The 17,593-nt window shown below is 46.0% G+C and overlaps 1 protein-coding gene across 1 annotated transcript in view; it reads left to right on the forward strand.

The window, feature by feature from the left end:
• The window catches only part of LOC146190267 (putative thiopurine S-methyltransferase), a 47,988-nt gene that overhangs the window by 9,655 nt on the left and 20,740 nt on the right, over positions 1-17,593 (forward strand). Inside the window, exons 3-6 of the mRNA XM_084599759.1 lie at positions 6,910-7,039; positions 8,772-8,824; positions 12,389-12,463; positions 15,951-16,036. Coding sequence (XP_084455885.1) covers positions 6,910-7,039; positions 8,772-8,824; positions 12,389-12,463; positions 15,951-16,036 — 344 coding nt within the window. The remainder of the gene's footprint in view (positions 1-6,909; positions 7,040-8,771; positions 8,825-12,388; positions 12,464-15,950; positions 16,037-17,593) is intronic.

The following is a 17,593-nucleotide window of genomic DNA, read 5'->3' on the forward strand; positions in this document are numbered from 1 at the left end:
GACGACCAGCGCCATAATATTGAGTTTGTGGTGATTCCGTCATGCGTTCATGAACTAATTTTAGGCTGGGAGTTTTATCGTCGGCGTCTGCCCTTATCTCCTGCCGTGACCGCCTCATTCACATTGCGGACGCTGAGTTCGAACCAGAATTTGCCTCCTCCCCACTACGTGTGCTCGCTGCCCTTGACTACATTTTGAACCCTGGCCGTGAGCACCTCATCATTGTTAACCTCGATTATCCACTTGACGGCGATGCTTTAGTGATGCCAGCACCACGGTCGACCTCCGACGGCATAACGCTTGCCTCCTGCCTCACCTGTTTTGAACCGCGGTTGCGCGGTTGTCGCGGCGATGAACACTCGTGCCAAGCCTTTATTTTTACCGACAGGAGGAACTTTTGGCTTTCTTTTTGAAGGAGATCCTGTTCCCCTCGCACCGCTTTCCTGTGCTCCACCATCTGATGGTTTACCCCAGCGACCTTCCTCGGCACTCGCGGCAACCATCAGCACTGACCTAACTTCTGAAGAGTCGGCGGCATTGCGCAGTCCTTTTGAAACGGAGACTCTTTTTATGTGTGTACGTCAAATTTAGGCCAAAATCACCTCCCACCGCATAGAGACTGGGGGATCAAGCATTGTTCGTCGCCGCCCATATCGCGTTTCCTCATCAGAACGCAAAATCATTAAGGACCAAGTTGCCGACATTCTCGCGCGAAACACCATCCGGCCATCGAGCAGCCCCTGGTCCTCTCCTGTTGTTCTCGTAAGGAAAAGAGATGGATCTGTGCGGTTTTGCGTGGATTATCGGGCCCTTAATAAGATACACCGCAAAGATGTTTCCCCGCTACCACGTATCGATGACGCACTGGACTGTCTTCAGGGAGTAGAGTATTTCTCAAGTCTCGACTTGCGCTCGGGATATTGGCATATTCCCATGAATGAATCCGACAAGGACAAGACTGCATTTGCTACTTCGGATGGTCTTTATGAATTCAATGTGATGCCTTTCGGTTTATGTAATGCTCCAGCCACCTTCCAGCGCATGATCGACACAGTGCGCTTCGAGGAATGAAATGGAAGACGTGCTTGCGTTATCTAAACGATATTATCATCTTTTCGTCGGACTTCACCCAGCACTTGCACCGTCTAACAGAAGTTCTCATATTTCTGGCACGAGCCGGTCTCCAGCTCAACACCAAAAAATGCAACTTCGCCAGCAAAACTATCACAGTACTCGGCCATGTCGTTAGCAAGGCGGGCATACAGCTTGATCCCGACAAAATTGCAGATGTAAATAATTTTCCTCAGCCCAAACGCCAGAAAGAACTTCGCAGCTTCCTCGGGTTAGCGTCGTACTTCCGACGTTTTATCCGAGACTTTGCTTCTATTGCGGCCCTTTTACAGAACCTCCTGAAGTCTGACGCTCGTTTCTTATGGTCCAATGTATGTGAACAGTCCTTCCAAACCCTCAAGCAAGCACTCACTTCAACTCATGTGCTTCGACATTTTGATGAGACAGCTCCCACCATTCTTCATACTGACGCTAGTGGACAAGGCATCGGTGCCGTTCTTTTGCAACGCAACGCTGCGTCCAAAGAGTAGGTTGTGGCATACGCTAGCCGTTCTCTCATAGCATCTGAGCGTAACTACAGCATTACGAAGCAAGACTGACCTGCCGTTGTTTGGTCTGTTTAAAAATTTCGATCCGAAAATGTGTATGGCCGCCACTTCACAATCATCACCGACCATCGTGCGCTCTGTTGGCTGTCGTCGTTAAAGAACTTATCAGGTCGACTCGGCCGCTGGGTGCTACGTTTACAAGAGTATACCTTCACCATCACGTACAGTTGAAACCTCGGCGGTGATGCAGGCATTGCGAAATCAGGGGGTAGACGAGCCGTACGTGAAAGTGCTGGAAGATATATATAGTGGCTGTACAGCAACCATAGTTCTGCATAAAGAAAGTAACAAAATTCCCATAAAGAAAGGTGTTAGGCAAGGAGACACAATCTCCCCAGTACTATTCACAGCTTGTTTAGAAGAAGTATTCAGAGACTTGGAATGGGAGCAGTTAGGGATAAGGGTAGATGCAGAATACCTCAGTAATATGCGATTTGCTGATGACATTGCCTTGCTAAGCAACTCGGGGGATGAACTGCAAATAATGATTGATGACCTAGACAGGAAAAGTAGAAAGGTAGGCTTGAAAATCAATATGCAGAAGACTAAGGTAATGTTCAACAGCCTCGGGAAAGAACAGGAGGTTACATTAGGTAGCGAAATACTGGAAGTAGTAGGCGAATATATCTACTTAGGACAGGTAGCAACCGCAGATCCGGACCATGAAAAGGAAATAACAAGAAGAATAAGATTGGGATGGAGCGCATTTGGCAAGCACTCGCAGATTATGACTAGCAGCTTACCGGTATCGCTCAAGAGGAAAGTATACAACAGTTGCATCTTGCCTGTACTCACCTATGGGGCTGAAACGTGGAGGCTAACCAAGAGAGTTCTACTTAAGTTGAGGACAACCCAGAGGGCTATGGAACGAAAAGTGGTAGGGGTAACATTAAGAGATAGAAAGCGTGCAGAGTGGGTCAGAGAAATAACTCAAGTTAACGACATTCTAGTGGAAATTAAGAAGAAGAAATGGACATGGGCAGGACATGTAGTGCGAAGAGAGGATAACCGATGGTCGCTGAGGGTAACAAACTGGATTCCAAGGGAAGGAAAGCGTAGCAGGGGGCGGCAGAAAGTTAGGTGGGCGGATGAGATTAAGAGGTTCGCAGGGGTCAAGTGGATGCAGCTAGCACAGAACCGGGTTAAATGGAGAGATATGGGAGAGGCCTTCGCCCTGCAGTGGGTATAATCAGGCTGATGATGATGATCACGTACAAATTCGGTAGAAAACACCTCGATGCTGACGCCCTCTTTCGTTGCCCGCTGTCTTTTACTCCAGCCAACTCCCATGCGGCCACTACACTCTGCCCCTCACGTCAGCCTTCCGGTAATCGTCTAGATGTTGCACCCATCGAGGCCTCTCCGCTGGACCTAAGCAATAACTTCCCGGCATTTCAGCAGGCTGATCCTTACTGCAGCACAATTATCGCTCGCCTCCGCGGTCAATCACCGGCACCCAACAATCGCCTGCGTCGTCAGCTTCGCCCTTTCCGGTTCCAACACGGAATGCTTTACCACTCTGTATACCACACGACTGGTCACCGGTGGGTTCCCGTTGTTCCTCGCTCTCTCCATCATCGAGAGTTGGAGGCTTACCATGACGATGCCACCGCCGGCCATTTAGGATACCACAAGACGTACGACCGTACAAAAAGCCGCTACTTTTGGCCCGGGCTTTCTACCAGCGTCGCAAAATACATATCATTGTGTGCGCCTTGCCAACATCGTAAGTGGTCAACATCTCTTCCTGCCGGCCCCCTGCAACCTCTTCCTTGCCCATCCGTGCCTATCGATTCTGTCGAGAGTGATTATTCGGCTCCCTACCTCTCACGGCCGCCGGTCATCGCTGGATTGTAACCGTCATTGACCATCTGACGCGCTATACGCTGAAACAGCCCCTCTTTGCTCCGGTGCCGCTTCTGAAGTCGCCGAGTTTTTCCTGCGAGCGATCGTCTTGCGTCATGGTGCTCCTCGTATCTTGATTAGCGACAGTGAGAGGACATTTCTTTCCAAAGTCCTGGCGGAAGTGCTCCACGCTGCCAACACCGTCCACAAGATATCTTCTAGTTATCATCCTCATACCAATGGCCTCATCGAACGCTTTCACCGCACCATGTCCGGCATGATATCCATCTACGTACGTCAGTCCTGATCATAAAACCTGGGACACCATTTTGCCTTTCGTTACCTATGCCTATAATATCGCCGTTCAACGCACCACTGGCTAGAGCCCATTCTTCTTAGTTTATGGCCGTCAACCAACAACCCTATTCGTCACCACCTTCTTCTCTGCTCCTGCCTCCCCATCTACATCGTTGGCCGACCAGTTTTCTACACGTATGGCCCATTACTGGAAATTTCTCGCCGCAACACGGAAGCCGCCCAGCAAGAACGGAAGCACCGCTATGACCAGCACCACCTCCTTCGCAACCGGTGAAAAAGTGCTACTCTGGACGCCGATCCGCACGCCTGGATTGTGAGAGAAGTTCCTCCATCGCTATATCGGTCCTTACACCTTGCTCCAGCAAACATCTCTCGTGAACTACAGCGTTGTCTCATCGCATAACATCACCGATTGGCGTCGGCACTCAGAAGACGTTGTTCATGTTTCGCGAATGAAGCGTACACCCACCGATCCGCTTCCATGTAAATGGCGACCAGGATGACCGCTTCCTTGCCGGGGAGATTCGTGTGAGCGCGGTGCCAGAACTTCCACCTCTTTCACAAGTACATATGCAGCATCGTCATCATTCACCGGTGTTCGCAAGATCACGCGCAGCGTTCAAGATTGTGGCTGGAATAATGACGTTTGTTCGAGCGGTGGCTCACAATATATTGTCACGTAGTGGTGACAAGGTCGTTGACACCAAAAGAAGACACAAACTTTATGGTAGTGAAATTAACTCTTTACTGGGCTGACTTGCGCCCGCAAAAGAACTAAACAAGCAACAAACGGGTTCGTCGATCTTCGAACAAAGAATGCCCGTCACATTCGTCAACGCTCAATTTAAAGGCTGCTCAGAACAATCTAGATAACGACGAAAACTGCTAGTAGCACAACCTGGAACATTGTAGAAACATACGCGAGTGATCGGAATCTTCGAGACAGATCTCGGTGCATCGTTCGCGACAAAGAAAATGATAACGCGCCGTATCGCGACAACGAGCATGAACAAACACGGGATACAGAATTGATAAGCGCGCCAGAATAATTATAAGGCCGCATGCCGGCAGCTGTCGACCAGGAACAAATAAAGATTTAAACAATTCGCGGCATTACTCCTCCCTTAAAAAAAACATCGCCTCGATGTTTCAAAATAAACCGACATGAATTATCACAAACATTGCAAAGCAAACATGAATAGCCTTTAGCGCCCATAATATGGCTTAAGGCGTCATTTCAGTTCAGTTCAGCCGCTCAGTCGTGTCCCATTCTTCGTGACCCTATGGACCATATCACGCCACGCTTTCCGGTCTCTCACTATCTTCCTAACATCACATAACTTCATCTGCAGCGCCTCGAGGATGCCATCTAACCATCGCGTTCGATGCCTACCTCTTCTCCGATGACCCTCAATCTTTCCCAACATCAAATCTTTCTCCAGCAACTCCTCTCTTCTCATCAGATGACCAAAGTAGCTTAGCTTTAACTTTAGAATTTGACCCTCCAATGAGCAGTCAGGGTTTATGGTCGACAATATCGACTGATCTGATCTCCCGGCAGTCCAAGGAACTCTCAAGAGTCTCCGCCAGCACCACAATTCAAACGCGTCAATTCATCAGTGGTCCGCCTCCTTCACAGTCTAACTGTATTGTATTCAGATGACTCCTGGCGGCCGATGCCTTGCCTGGATGACCCTTTGGGCCTAGCCTGCTCTCCGCACGTGTGTGTATGTGTGTGTTGTGCGTGCCCATCTGGTTCCCCTGTATGTGCCCATATTCTGTTTGTATCACCTCTTGCCAACACTACAAGAAGACGAACAAGAACCATGTACCCTCAGTCTTGACAAAGGCAAGGCTCCTGCCGAAACGTCGACTCCAAATAAACTTGGAAACAGTATGAAGCAATTTTTCACTTGTATATATATATATATATATATATATATATATATATATATATATATATATATATATATATATATATATACGAGTCTACGAGTCCAAGGCACACGTTGGGGTTTTTTTTCCGTGTTTTGTTGCTGCTATCTGACAAGAATTAGTCTTATGGTGATTATCGGTATAAGGAATATATAATCTCCTGGTCAGCCAATCTTGGTGTATCAATTATAGATGTCATTTATATTTATAGCTCTCTGTGGTTTCTAGTACTGAGTGGAAGTCTGCCATTGCACACATGCTTTCCATCGTAAATCTTCCAGAGTCGATAGTGGAAAAGCACTGCGCTCGTCCAGAGTCTATAGACCTAACAGAAATAACGAATGTATTTATTTTTGTTAGCTGGAAAAACTATAAGGCCCCGTCTGCACCTCGGATCCATGATGCGAAAAAGCTTGTCCCTGAAACGTTTTATACGTTTTTTTTATCAATGAGTATACTAAAAAAGCATTTTCAGCAATAACCTCTATTCCTTTTAATTTTGTTTTTCCTCAAGCTATGGAGCAAATGACGCTGTTTATGGATGTTCCGCAAGTTCCGAACTTCCTTGGACTAGTTTGCGCCGACGCCGCTCCATATCGATGATTTCGGGAAAAGGATCAACAGTTCGCTTAATCTCAACTCAAGAAGCTCTCCCTTCTCTGGCATACGCTTCGCACTCTCGCAAAGTGTTGCCAGTTGCGCCTGGAGTCATACCTCAGGAGCCTTTCTTAGCTTCCTCGAGAGTTCCTTGATTCTTGTATCCTGTTTCCCAGTCCTCAACTGCGCGTATTTTCCTAAAGCAATGAAAGATTCAGTTGAAAGTAATCTGAATGTGTTACCAGAGTCATTACAAGCCGTACCAAAGCGTAAAATGAGAACATTAAGACCGCTTGAAATGGACAGAAGCATTCGTCATTACTATCGTCAAAGTGCAGTTCGTCTAAGTGCATTTAGCGGAAAGAAAGCAATGCCCTAAGTGGAGTTCACTTTTTTCGCGTTTGCTCTACATTTGCTTCATCCTTCTTGGATAATCTCGAATTTAGATTGAATGTCCTCAGCCTTTAGCCTGAAACTGACACTTTCGACAGGCGAGTCCGGATCATTTGCTCTGACAGCTACCTGTAACGTACAGGTTTCTTGACCTCGGATACCGCGTGGTTGGCGTGGAGTTCGTCGAACAGTGTGTACGCGAGTATTTCTCGGAGAACAGCCTTCGAGTTGAGGAAACCACGTGCCCTGCGGTCTGCTGCAAGGTTCTTCAGGTGAGCGTTGTAAAAAAGACGGTGTCTATGGACTCTAAATGCATGCGGCGCCGAGCTCGTCGTGGTCGTTGGCTTGATCCGCGAATGTTTCGCAACCGGCCTCCAAGTCGTGAACATGCCAATGTGGCCAGAATAAAGAGACAAAAGCAGAAATTTCGAAGCAATACCAAGGAGCAGCGAAAAGGAAACTAATACGACCAACTTTCGCAAAACGACACTAAGGGAAAATTGGACCTCACTGTATCAATAAGAAACTAAACCTTCTAATAACAAAGGTTTAACTGAAGAAAAAAAAACTGTTATAACCTAGAAATAAAAAAAGTCAAGTGACAGGTGTCCGCTCCGCCGAGAGCCTTCTGAAGCGAACTCTGCCGCGGCAAGAATTTCCTATTGGGCGCATCCCTGAAGTTATACCACACTTCCACTCACAAGAATCAACCAATGCATAAATCGATTATTAAAGTTTTCCTATCAAAATCCATCTTTAAATGCAACTTTCAATACCGAAAAGTGCATAGTTGCCCTGAGTGAGACTGCCTGCAAAAACTAAGGCGTTTTTATTTTGTTCTTGTTTTTTTTTTTGTAGAATCGCTTCTTTATTTTCCCCACGAGCTTCAACTAGTTTGTGTACCAGAGCATTTAGTAAGAGAAGCTTTTAGCATAGCAGGACGTACAGACGTATTTCGGTTTACCGGACGCCGTTCGCGCACGCTCGGCGACCACTCCTGGCCGCGAGGAAGACTAAGGTAAAAGGCATAACTGCTTCTTGACATCACTTACAAGACATCGCGTTAACTTACATGACGTCGCGTTATTCTCGGTTAACATTACCAGCCTACTGAAGCCTATTAAAGGATAAGACCGCTTCTATAAACAGCCGCTGTCATCCGCTGCTAACTGGTCAGTCATTATTTCACGGCTCAGTAATAATTAAGCTAGTATCCTTTCTGGCGTATAGCGATTCAAGCACTTATTGACCTACAATTTATTTTGCATCTGCGATAGGCATATACGAAACATCACCGGATTTCTTGCTGCTTGTGTATACTGCTAAATCAAACTTTTCAGCAGTGTGCAGAATCTTAAGTGATTCGAGTGATCCTGAGATCTCCCCTTTGGCGTACCACAACACATCCCATGGGTTTAGCTTAGGTGCATGCAAGTCCATTAGCTACGATTTCATGACAGTTTTTTCTCAGGATGCGACCAGTATCTTCTTGCACGATAATGTGAGTTGCGCGCTTTTTAAGGCATCCATTTTTCGTACAGTACGTGGTAAATGTTTCCAGGCCATCGCACCCTGTACGTATAGCATCCGCTGCCGCGGATTTGCTCATTGCTCTCAAGTTGGCAGCAACTTATTAACAAAGCCGTTTTACTATAAAAGCTAAAAGTATATAGGCGCTCATCGTCTTGTAGCAATGATGTCGGTTTGGAGACGTTTGATGCAGTTCGTTGACGGCTTCCTTAGAATCATTATTAGTCGACCATGCAGATAAGGCTTTGAACAGTTAAGTATAGAGGCCAGCGCAAGGCGGTATAATCCAAGAAACGAACAGACGAACATAAGGGGATACAACATAAAATGCAGCTCTGATCAACAAATCTGTTACAAATTGTGTATATATATATATATATATATATATATATATATATATATATATATATATATATATATATATATATATATATATATATATATAATATATATATATTTTTTTTTAATTCATAGACGCCTGACCATCGGCTGAAGATTTTTATATGCAGCATTTTCGACTTCAAGAGGTAAGCCATTCCATCACAACGAAGTCTACGAGACAAAATACTAGAAGCGTGATTGCACCTTATAACCGGTGTGAACAATTAGCACTATAGCTGTTAGCGTTTTATGCTTTTGCATTTTTTGTTTGTTTGTTTGTTGTTGTTGTTTTTCCTTGCAAAGTGTGTTGCTTCGCGGTTGTGTAATAAATCACGTTTATAGCTAAGGGGACGTGCTGTTTACCATGCTAAAGGCCTCGCAGAAGGCAGTAGGACTGGTGAGCCCCACTTTCTCTGCTCCTACCTATCGTAATGCTCCAACTCTTTGTTAAGTAGAGTTTCAGCCGTATCCGTTGGATGAGGCAGCCAGCCTAGAGCTTGCAACTTCGTTTCCTTTTAGGGGACATGAAGGAATGAGAGGAGGATTCAAAGAAGGGAAAACATCCATTTTTAGTCCAAGGTTAAAAGGGTGGGGCGGAACCCGACTATGGTGGCCGACAGCCATTGGCCTCCGGCGACCCCTGTGGCTTGCTCAATGGCCCGGACTTGAGTAGCCTGGTCTGAACTGAGCTATGTGACCCCTACCCCCCCCCCCTCACACACACACACACACACACACACACACACACACACACACACACACACACACACGCACACACACACACACACACACACACACACACACACCTCTCAGAATGAGAGAGGTAGCCCTTGCAAAGGGGGATCTTTTGAGCACGCACATATGTGATAGAGTGGCTCGTTGGTCACACTGTATACGCAGTGGGTAGATACTTGGGTATGTGAATAAATAAAGCACCAGGTTGGGGAAAGTGGAGTTGCTTTCAAGCTGCCTTTTGGTGTTCATTGAGCAATTTGGGTTGGCGGGATACAGAGTTCGCTAAAGACGATAATATTGGTTAATTTCGTGGCACGAAACCTCACAATCCCTCGTTGTCCTCAATAAAGTTTGGTACACTTTGATCGGCGAAATTTCATGGTAAATCGTCAGCTACCTCGTTCTTTGTGGAAACAGCGTAAAAGGCAGCGGACATGAAAGAAGACCGACTAGTTGTTTTGTTGTTTTGCCTCTTGAAACATGGCACATACTCACAAGGGCGGATTGGCAAAGATGTAGTTCGCTCTCCCGTTCTCTTTCTTGCCCAGTGTGTTTTGTGCTGTTTCCACAAAACTTTCCTACCAACTAACTCGGCTTTCCGTGTTGCAACCTCGTTCTCACGAGGACGGGAGTTTGCAGGCGCCCATATAAGTTGTACATACCGCAACTGCACCTGAGGGGTCCACTGTTCAGGCACCCATGTTGGACATAGCGCAACTGCAAGGAAGGTTAATTTAAAATAGAAGTAGTTGCAGAGAAACTGATTTAGTGAAAATTCTGATTGCCGATTTTGATTCACTGAGAATGTAAGCCATCCTCAGTTTCCTCCAATTGCGGCATTTTAGAATGAGCTACCAACTAGCGACTGGCCCTGATAATCAACCCCTCCAAGCAAGCAAGCAAGCACTAAATTTGATGTTCTGAGGCTTCCACATGACCCACGTCCCTTTCCAGTGTGTGGGGGACGTTTGCTGAGGGCCTCTCCCGCTTTCGTTCTATATGAAATGCGGCGATAAGGAGAATTTTGAGGTGCCTACGGATATGTAAGGAAGGCTGGGCTTTGTCTGAAAGAACTGACTCGAAACGTGTTTAGATAGAGTCTAATATGTGGCGGCCTACCAACGTACGAGTAAGACATTAGAGGCTAGAAGTGGCTGAACCATATCGCCCAGGGCATTGTGGACACCAAGAGGGAAGAGTATCTCGGTAGAGGCGCGGACATCAGACACTTGCTCCGTTGCTTTGGTACTGTACAGAGAGAAGATAGGGAATAATTTATGTGATTCAGCTGATAGTTAACGCCTCGACTAGGAATCGCAATTATTTTATTATATGAGATCTGGCAAAAATTAAAATCAAGACACCCGGTGTGTTATCCTCTTTTCTGCATGCACAGCAACAAATCTAGATGGTCATGAGCATTTGTGTTCAGTATTAAAGACGACAAGTAATAACAAGAAATATTTTGCAATGCCGAAAAATCTTGAAATTTATCTAGCCTAAAAACTGAATTAGGTGTAGTAATTTTTAAAACACGTGGAGTTTTCTTTCTTTTTTTTTTTTTTCTGCGCTGCACTTCATCGATAATCACATACTCAGAGCCTCCAGCAGCAAGAATTTCTTCCGAATGAGCAGGCAGGGTAAAAAAAAAAAAATCCCCAAATATGGTTTGCTCGTCGTATGAAGCCTTGTCCAGCGGCACAGAGCACAACCCCGTGAGAGATGAAAATGTATGACATTGGCGTTCCACGAGGGGGAAAGAAGTGCAAATTACTTTTATGCAAGCCGCGCTCAGTTTCGTTTTGTGTATTTCGTTATAGACCACTTAATGAGGCGGTTGTGGGATGTCGTAGTTCAATGGTACAAATTTGTCGCACACCTTGCGCCATTCAATGCTAATATGGACGTACATGCCCCATTTCATACGTTGATTTTTAGGATCCAGTTTTGTGCATGCAATATCTTTGTCATTATTTTTCAAAAACTAAAGCCAAGTCCGCAGCTCAGGGACTCGCTATATCTGAAGTAACTAGGGGACATTAGGAGATACTACTATGCATGTGCTGATGAGAATGGTCGAAGCTCCCGATTATTTGCGAAATGCTTCTTGTCCGCTCACCAATAATTAAAACTTTCCATTGAAAAACAATGGCGTGCGTTTTCTAATCATTGTAAGGCAACTTCAGAATTAGACACATTTATGAACAAAATTAACTAAGCTTTCAATGCGCGCCAAAATATTGCTTCCGAATTTCGCCCTTCATTCATAACAAATAAGTCAGGCTGCCACAAAAAAACCGATGGAGCGCATTTTTCAAAAATAATAGAAAGAAAATAGAATCCTGCCAAGGAAACATTCGCAGTTGTATTGGTTGTTAACGTGATGATAAACAATATGTGAGAAAAAAATCCGTTCAAAGGCGGTTTCCCAGAAAATGTGCAGTATATCTGAGTGCCCTACAAAAGGGTAAAAAGTGGCGAACGTCTGCAATATTTGCTTGTTGGCGTTTCCGATCCTTCGCCTCTCTCTTAAGCGTCACGTGCGGGCACGAGTTTGTGCAATTATTCGCGCCTATAGCGAACATTTTTAAACGTATTCGACTAGAATTCAAGTTGGTTGAAAACGAACAAAACGAGCAATACGCTTTTTTTTAGTCAAACCTTTTTGTTATTTCTAGTTCATCGCATCGCTACACTGAATGATGCATTCGGCTTGATGAGGACGGCATACACTTGCACCGACTAATGAGAAGCGCGTCCCTCCCTTTATTTGCGTCTTGCTTCTCCGTATTCCATTTCTTCGGACAACGACTGCTAGCGACTTCGCGAAACAAGAAACAAACAGCTGTCACCCTTTTGACGTACTGATGCATTCGCCTCGGCTTCGTTCTCATCTCGCCATAAAGAAATGGCGAGAAAATACGTGGGAAATAAATTTTTGTTGAACTTTGTTTTTTTTTTTTTTTTTGTTTTAGGGAATGCGCTGGACTCATGGATATTGTTTGGGATAGGTCTGGATTCACTGCCATTCCGGAGAAAGAAAGATCGCGGTAAGTAGCTTCGTCTTAGCTTTTCTGGTCCCCTCCTTTTCCTTGGGGTTACCTGCTTAGAAACAAGTCGGTAGCATCGGGTTATAGCAAAAAGCAGCGCCTTTATCGCCAGCTAGTGCTACAGTGGTAGTAAGAAAATACTTCTATACTACACATCAAATCGGCACGAGCACAGTGTCTTGGTACTTTAAATGCGGCTAACATTTCTTACTTTGTACATTGCAACGCTCATGTGCTCGATTACGTATAAACAGGAAAATGGAGATGAGAAGGTACCAGTTGCAAGCGGTGCGTGAATATGTGAAGATGTTATGCTGGCAACAAAAGTGACATGAGCATCGCAACAAATAGATGCACAAGATTAAATACGGAGTGGAAGGTCCGAGACAGATGGTAGCATTGATACAATATGAAGGGAACCCTAAAGCTCCTCTCTGTCATTCAAGAAAAACGCTCCAGAATTAGAGGGCCCTCTCACTGTTCATTTTAAACCAGCTAAAATACGAGACACAGGAAAGAAGAGGACAAGACAAGGCTGGGCTAACAATTGAATATTTATTGAAGGAAAGAAGACACCGAAGACTCGCTCTGAAATGCGCGCGCACAACCCAACCGGTGAAATGGCAGGAATCCTGTCACTGTGATTGCCATCCCGAGAGGATTAAACATGACTTTGCAAATGCGTTTCATTTCACATGTAATTTGTTTAACTATATATGTGGAGCAATTAGCCTCGAGATCAAGCAGAGTCGCCCCCTTGCGGTGCAGCGGCGAACCCTACTCAGTGTGGATGCGTGTTCGCGTCGCATGCCAGCCCGTACTGATTTACGTGCGCGCGTGCAGCGTCTACAACAGTGCGTTTTTGTTTGTTTCACGGTTCCTGTGCGCTATTGCTTGCCTATTTGCCCCTTGCAAAAGAAATATGAACAGGTTATCATCCCACGCTCCATTAAAAGCAAACAAATACACTAGTTCATATCGAGTATGCCATGCTGGATGAGGACATCATCAGTAGCGGTATTCAGCGTTTGAGATTCTTTGACACATCGCGTCTGAAACGAAGCGGTGCTGTTGTTAGCGCCGTGTCAAAGCAAAACAGGTCGCTACCGTCAAAGAAACACAGAGCAAACGCTCAGAAATCGTATATTCCCGTTTCTTTTTGGAATACCGCAGACCGAAACACGCATGATCACGTGTTTCTGCTTCCTGCTTCTTAGCATAATGCAGTTTGAACAGGCCCCACTCTGTACCTTCTATATTCACGATAGAGTTGTGTGAGTGCCTTTCTGTCTCTCTCTCTTTTTTTTTCTTTTTTTGTTAAACTTCCGTCGCGGTGTCTCAGTGGTATAGGGCACTCGACTGCTAATTTCTAGAACGGTGGGTTCAATCACAACCGTTTCGAAAGGCTGTCCTCTGCTGTGGAATTTGACTGCACGATAAATAATCCCACGTGGTCGATGTGACAGGTAATAAAGAAAAAAAAAGCGACACCGAAAACCGCCTACACATAATTCGTCATAGCTGATGTCGTTTCGTGCGTTAAACTCCGGGACATTGTGCATTTCTTTTTTTTTTCTTTTTTTTTTTTTTTTGTTGAACGCTTCTGCGCATCCGTAACAGTGGTAGTGAGCCCATTTTGCTTTTAAAAAATGCTCGAACATTTGGGAAACTTATCTCCTCTGCACCTAAGTATTACACAAAATATTACATAATGCACCTAGATCAATATACTTCACTGGTAGAGCATTAGAATAATTAAAAATCCTTTTCTTCAAAGTGCTGTCTTCAGAGCAAACTCGTCGTATCTGACAAGGGGAGTAAAATAGCTTCATACGAGCTTAACTATCGGTGTTTAGTTCGGAATTAAAACATCTTTATAGTCGCATAATAAGATGAACTTATTTCTTTCGGGATAGTTTTATATCCGGCACCTGTTTTGGAAGTAATCCTAATATTTTGCTTCGCATAAAATTGAGCTCAATAATTGAGCTCACTGCTCAATAATTAGTGATAAAGAAATCATCAGCCTTTAAAATTCCTTGCCAGAACATGACAGCGCCCATGCGCAGTTTTTGACGAGTCTTCACAGCGACTCATTCGTAGCTTGCGCTTTAACATTACTGAAACTTAATCGCTGATAGTCGTAAGTTTTATTAAATGTGTAAAACTTCTCTCACTCGGCGAAATTTATTGGCATTGCAAAAAAAATTATTAAACTACTAATTTACCATTTATCAACATCATACACATCAGAAATTCCTTGTAATTTCCTTGGTTTCAGGAAATCACTTTAGAGCCATTAGCGCAGGCAGTGCTACATTATCAGATTCTATAGCATCGGCCGCAAGAAGCATCCGCGTCGTTCTGAGCTCGGAAAATTCAATCCACTCAGCGCTCTACACATCAACAATCAGCTTTACTGTGAGGCGAGGTTTCCTGTACATTTTCGGCGTAATCTCGTTTTTTTTTTTTTTTTTTTTTTAGGGGGGGAATACTTGTGCGTGGTTGTCTAGCCAGAATTGATGTGCACCCTGTCTACGGCAACCCGCCGGGAAGTACGCTGGCAGTGCTTCATTTAACCTGCTTTATCCTCGGGTCAAGCATGATATAATGAACTAGGCTGTCTTAATTCGTTCTAAAGTACTGCGGGTCAGAGTACGAACCTTGTATCTGCATGGGCTTGACATTAAGTTTTCCTGTCTCACTCGTATAAGATAATCGCACACCTTTGAAAAGGCGATAAGAAAAACAAAGCTGTCAGTAGGCAACTGGTACACTTCAAGCCTAAGTATAGGCGTGTGAGCGTGGTACAACGCAAAAAGCGTGCAAAACGAATAAAAGGCGGGTGGTTGCGAGCCTTGTTTTCGTAAAAACCGCGCTTATTTTGCTGCATTGGTAAAATCCATGGATCGTTTTCTGCAGTATTGGAACACTCTAAAAAGTAAATCGCTAATGCATTGCATAAGGCACGTCGGAAGCAGACCTATGCTGCTTGCGTTTCAGTGAGCGCCGCCAGCTGCCGATCCACACTATCTGAGCGACGGTAGCGCCACCTCTAGGTACATCTCGCGGCGAATAGGATTGTTCCCGCGCAAAACGCGTTTCGCGCTTCCCGCACCGAATAATGCGCTGGCACGTCAACGTATCTGACTTCATTCGCAGCAGTACTACAGCAGGGTACAACTTGATTCTGCAGCGGAGCCAAGTCTTCCGCTCCTGCACTGGAACGATGTTATTCATCATTGAAGCTTTTCTTCTCATCTGAACAAAAACCCAATAGCACTGGGATGTTATGGGCGCAAAAAAATTTGTGCGCCCGATTTTCTTAACTGAGCGCAATATTAACAGGCTGCTTATTTCTACTGTGATTTGTTAGCAGAGCAATGAAATATCTTCCGGTTCGTCAAGTGTTGCTAGAAATAGCTGTCTCTTAGAATTTGTGCCCCACTATAAAACCTATAATTCACCTTCTGTTGTGTCTCTATAGGTACGCCGCCGTACTGAAGTCCCTGCTGGCGCCCGACTTCTCGTACGGCATGTGGACCCCCGTTTATGATGCTCCATCTTACAAAGGTGCGTGCGTCGCTCGGAGTCGCTTCTTGGTTCCTTGCACTGCTCTACTCACCTGCCGTAGTGGCTCTAGCGTTAGGCTGGCGAGCCCAAGGACGCAGGTCGAAATCTGGCGGTAGCTGCCACTTTCCAGTGAGCAACGCCTAATGCGCTGCGCTGTGTCACCATAGCTGTGTTAACAAATTCACAGGGGTCCACTTAAGTCTCCTTACGAAGGGAAACGCTAAAGCATTGCGAGTTCCGCGCATACTTCCGTTAAGAGCTTGTTCTGCGTTTCATTGCTTTTCCGACGCCTACACTTCTAAAAGCATTACCGGCCTAGCAGGAGCCAAGGTCATCGGCGGGCCAGATGTGCCGCGAGGAGCGGGCGCCACGATCCTTCGCACTTGCAGCGCGCACAGCCGGCGGTGCTCGCTTCTTCTACTTCGCACACCTGCTGCTTCTTGCTCTTTCTTCACTAACTTTGACAAATCATTCGTAACAGTACATGCCATGCATACCTTTTCCCTCTACCACCACCGCTGACAATGTGGCTCGCCTCCTGGGACTTCCCCCTTCAAAACTTCCTCGACAACTTCGTGTCGTCTAGACGTGATTGTGGTGTCATTGAGGTTCGCAAACAGCCACGGAGGAGTCGCGCGCTGGAACCAGCACAGCGGGGACCTTAAAGGGCCACTGTTCAGGGAAGGCCCTTTTAAGAAAAGGAGCCCAGTGTTTCGATCAGGTACCGGAGATAGTCTGTGCAAAATTCTACAGCGACACGCGCGCCGCAAAGCATCGAAAATACAATTCAAAGCTCCCTCATGCTCTCCTTTGAGAAGCCAGCTTCACCGCTTCCTGCGCTGGCCCGACGGGCCCCGATAATGACGTACGTACCGGGAACGACGTCCATTGGTCCGTCTCGCTGACTGACGGGAGAAGGATGGGTGTCTACCGCTCGCAGCGCGCTTTTCCCTCGTCACGGCCAGACTGAATCCAGCGGCGCGCGCTCCCTCGACCGTTTTTTTTTTTTTTTTTTCTTTTTTTTTTCGCGCTCGCGGAGAGCCACGCCCCACCTCCCGCCAAACGCGGAGGAGGAAGGGGAATTTGTATTGCGGAGGCTAGACGACCTCGGGCAGGAGAGTGAAAAACCTTTGCGAGGGAACGGAAGGAGAGAGGCAGGATAGAATCGGGTGATTGCGGTGGCTGTAACTGCGTTATTAGTTACTCTTTTCAAAAACATTTTGCGGCCTTGCGTTCCAGGGGCGAAGTCTCACAGTCACCGGGGAAGAAAATATTTTCGACCGGAGGGTGGACAGTGGGCCTTTAACACAGTTGGCATAGTGTTCGGTGACTGCTGCGTGCGTGTCACCACACGACTGCCCCCTTGCCAGGGTACGGCCATCATCCCGAAACAAAATCCTCCTCCCCCCGGACATCCGGGAGGAGGGGGAGGTACCGGGGATGATGTATGAATGATGACGGGCAGATAGGTTATGTGAGACCTTGAGGTGCGGCGCCTTCTGGAGCCAAACCTCCTCCCATCTGACAACGGTACCAGTGCTTCGGCTGCGTTTTCTT

This window comes from Amblyomma maculatum, chromosome 4, assembly GCF_055883805.1.
Source record: "Amblyomma maculatum isolate TAMU_Amacu chromosome 4, ASM5588380v1, whole genome shotgun sequence".
Lineage (NCBI taxonomy): Eukaryota > Metazoa > Arthropoda > Arachnida > Ixodida > Ixodidae > Amblyomma > Amblyomma maculatum.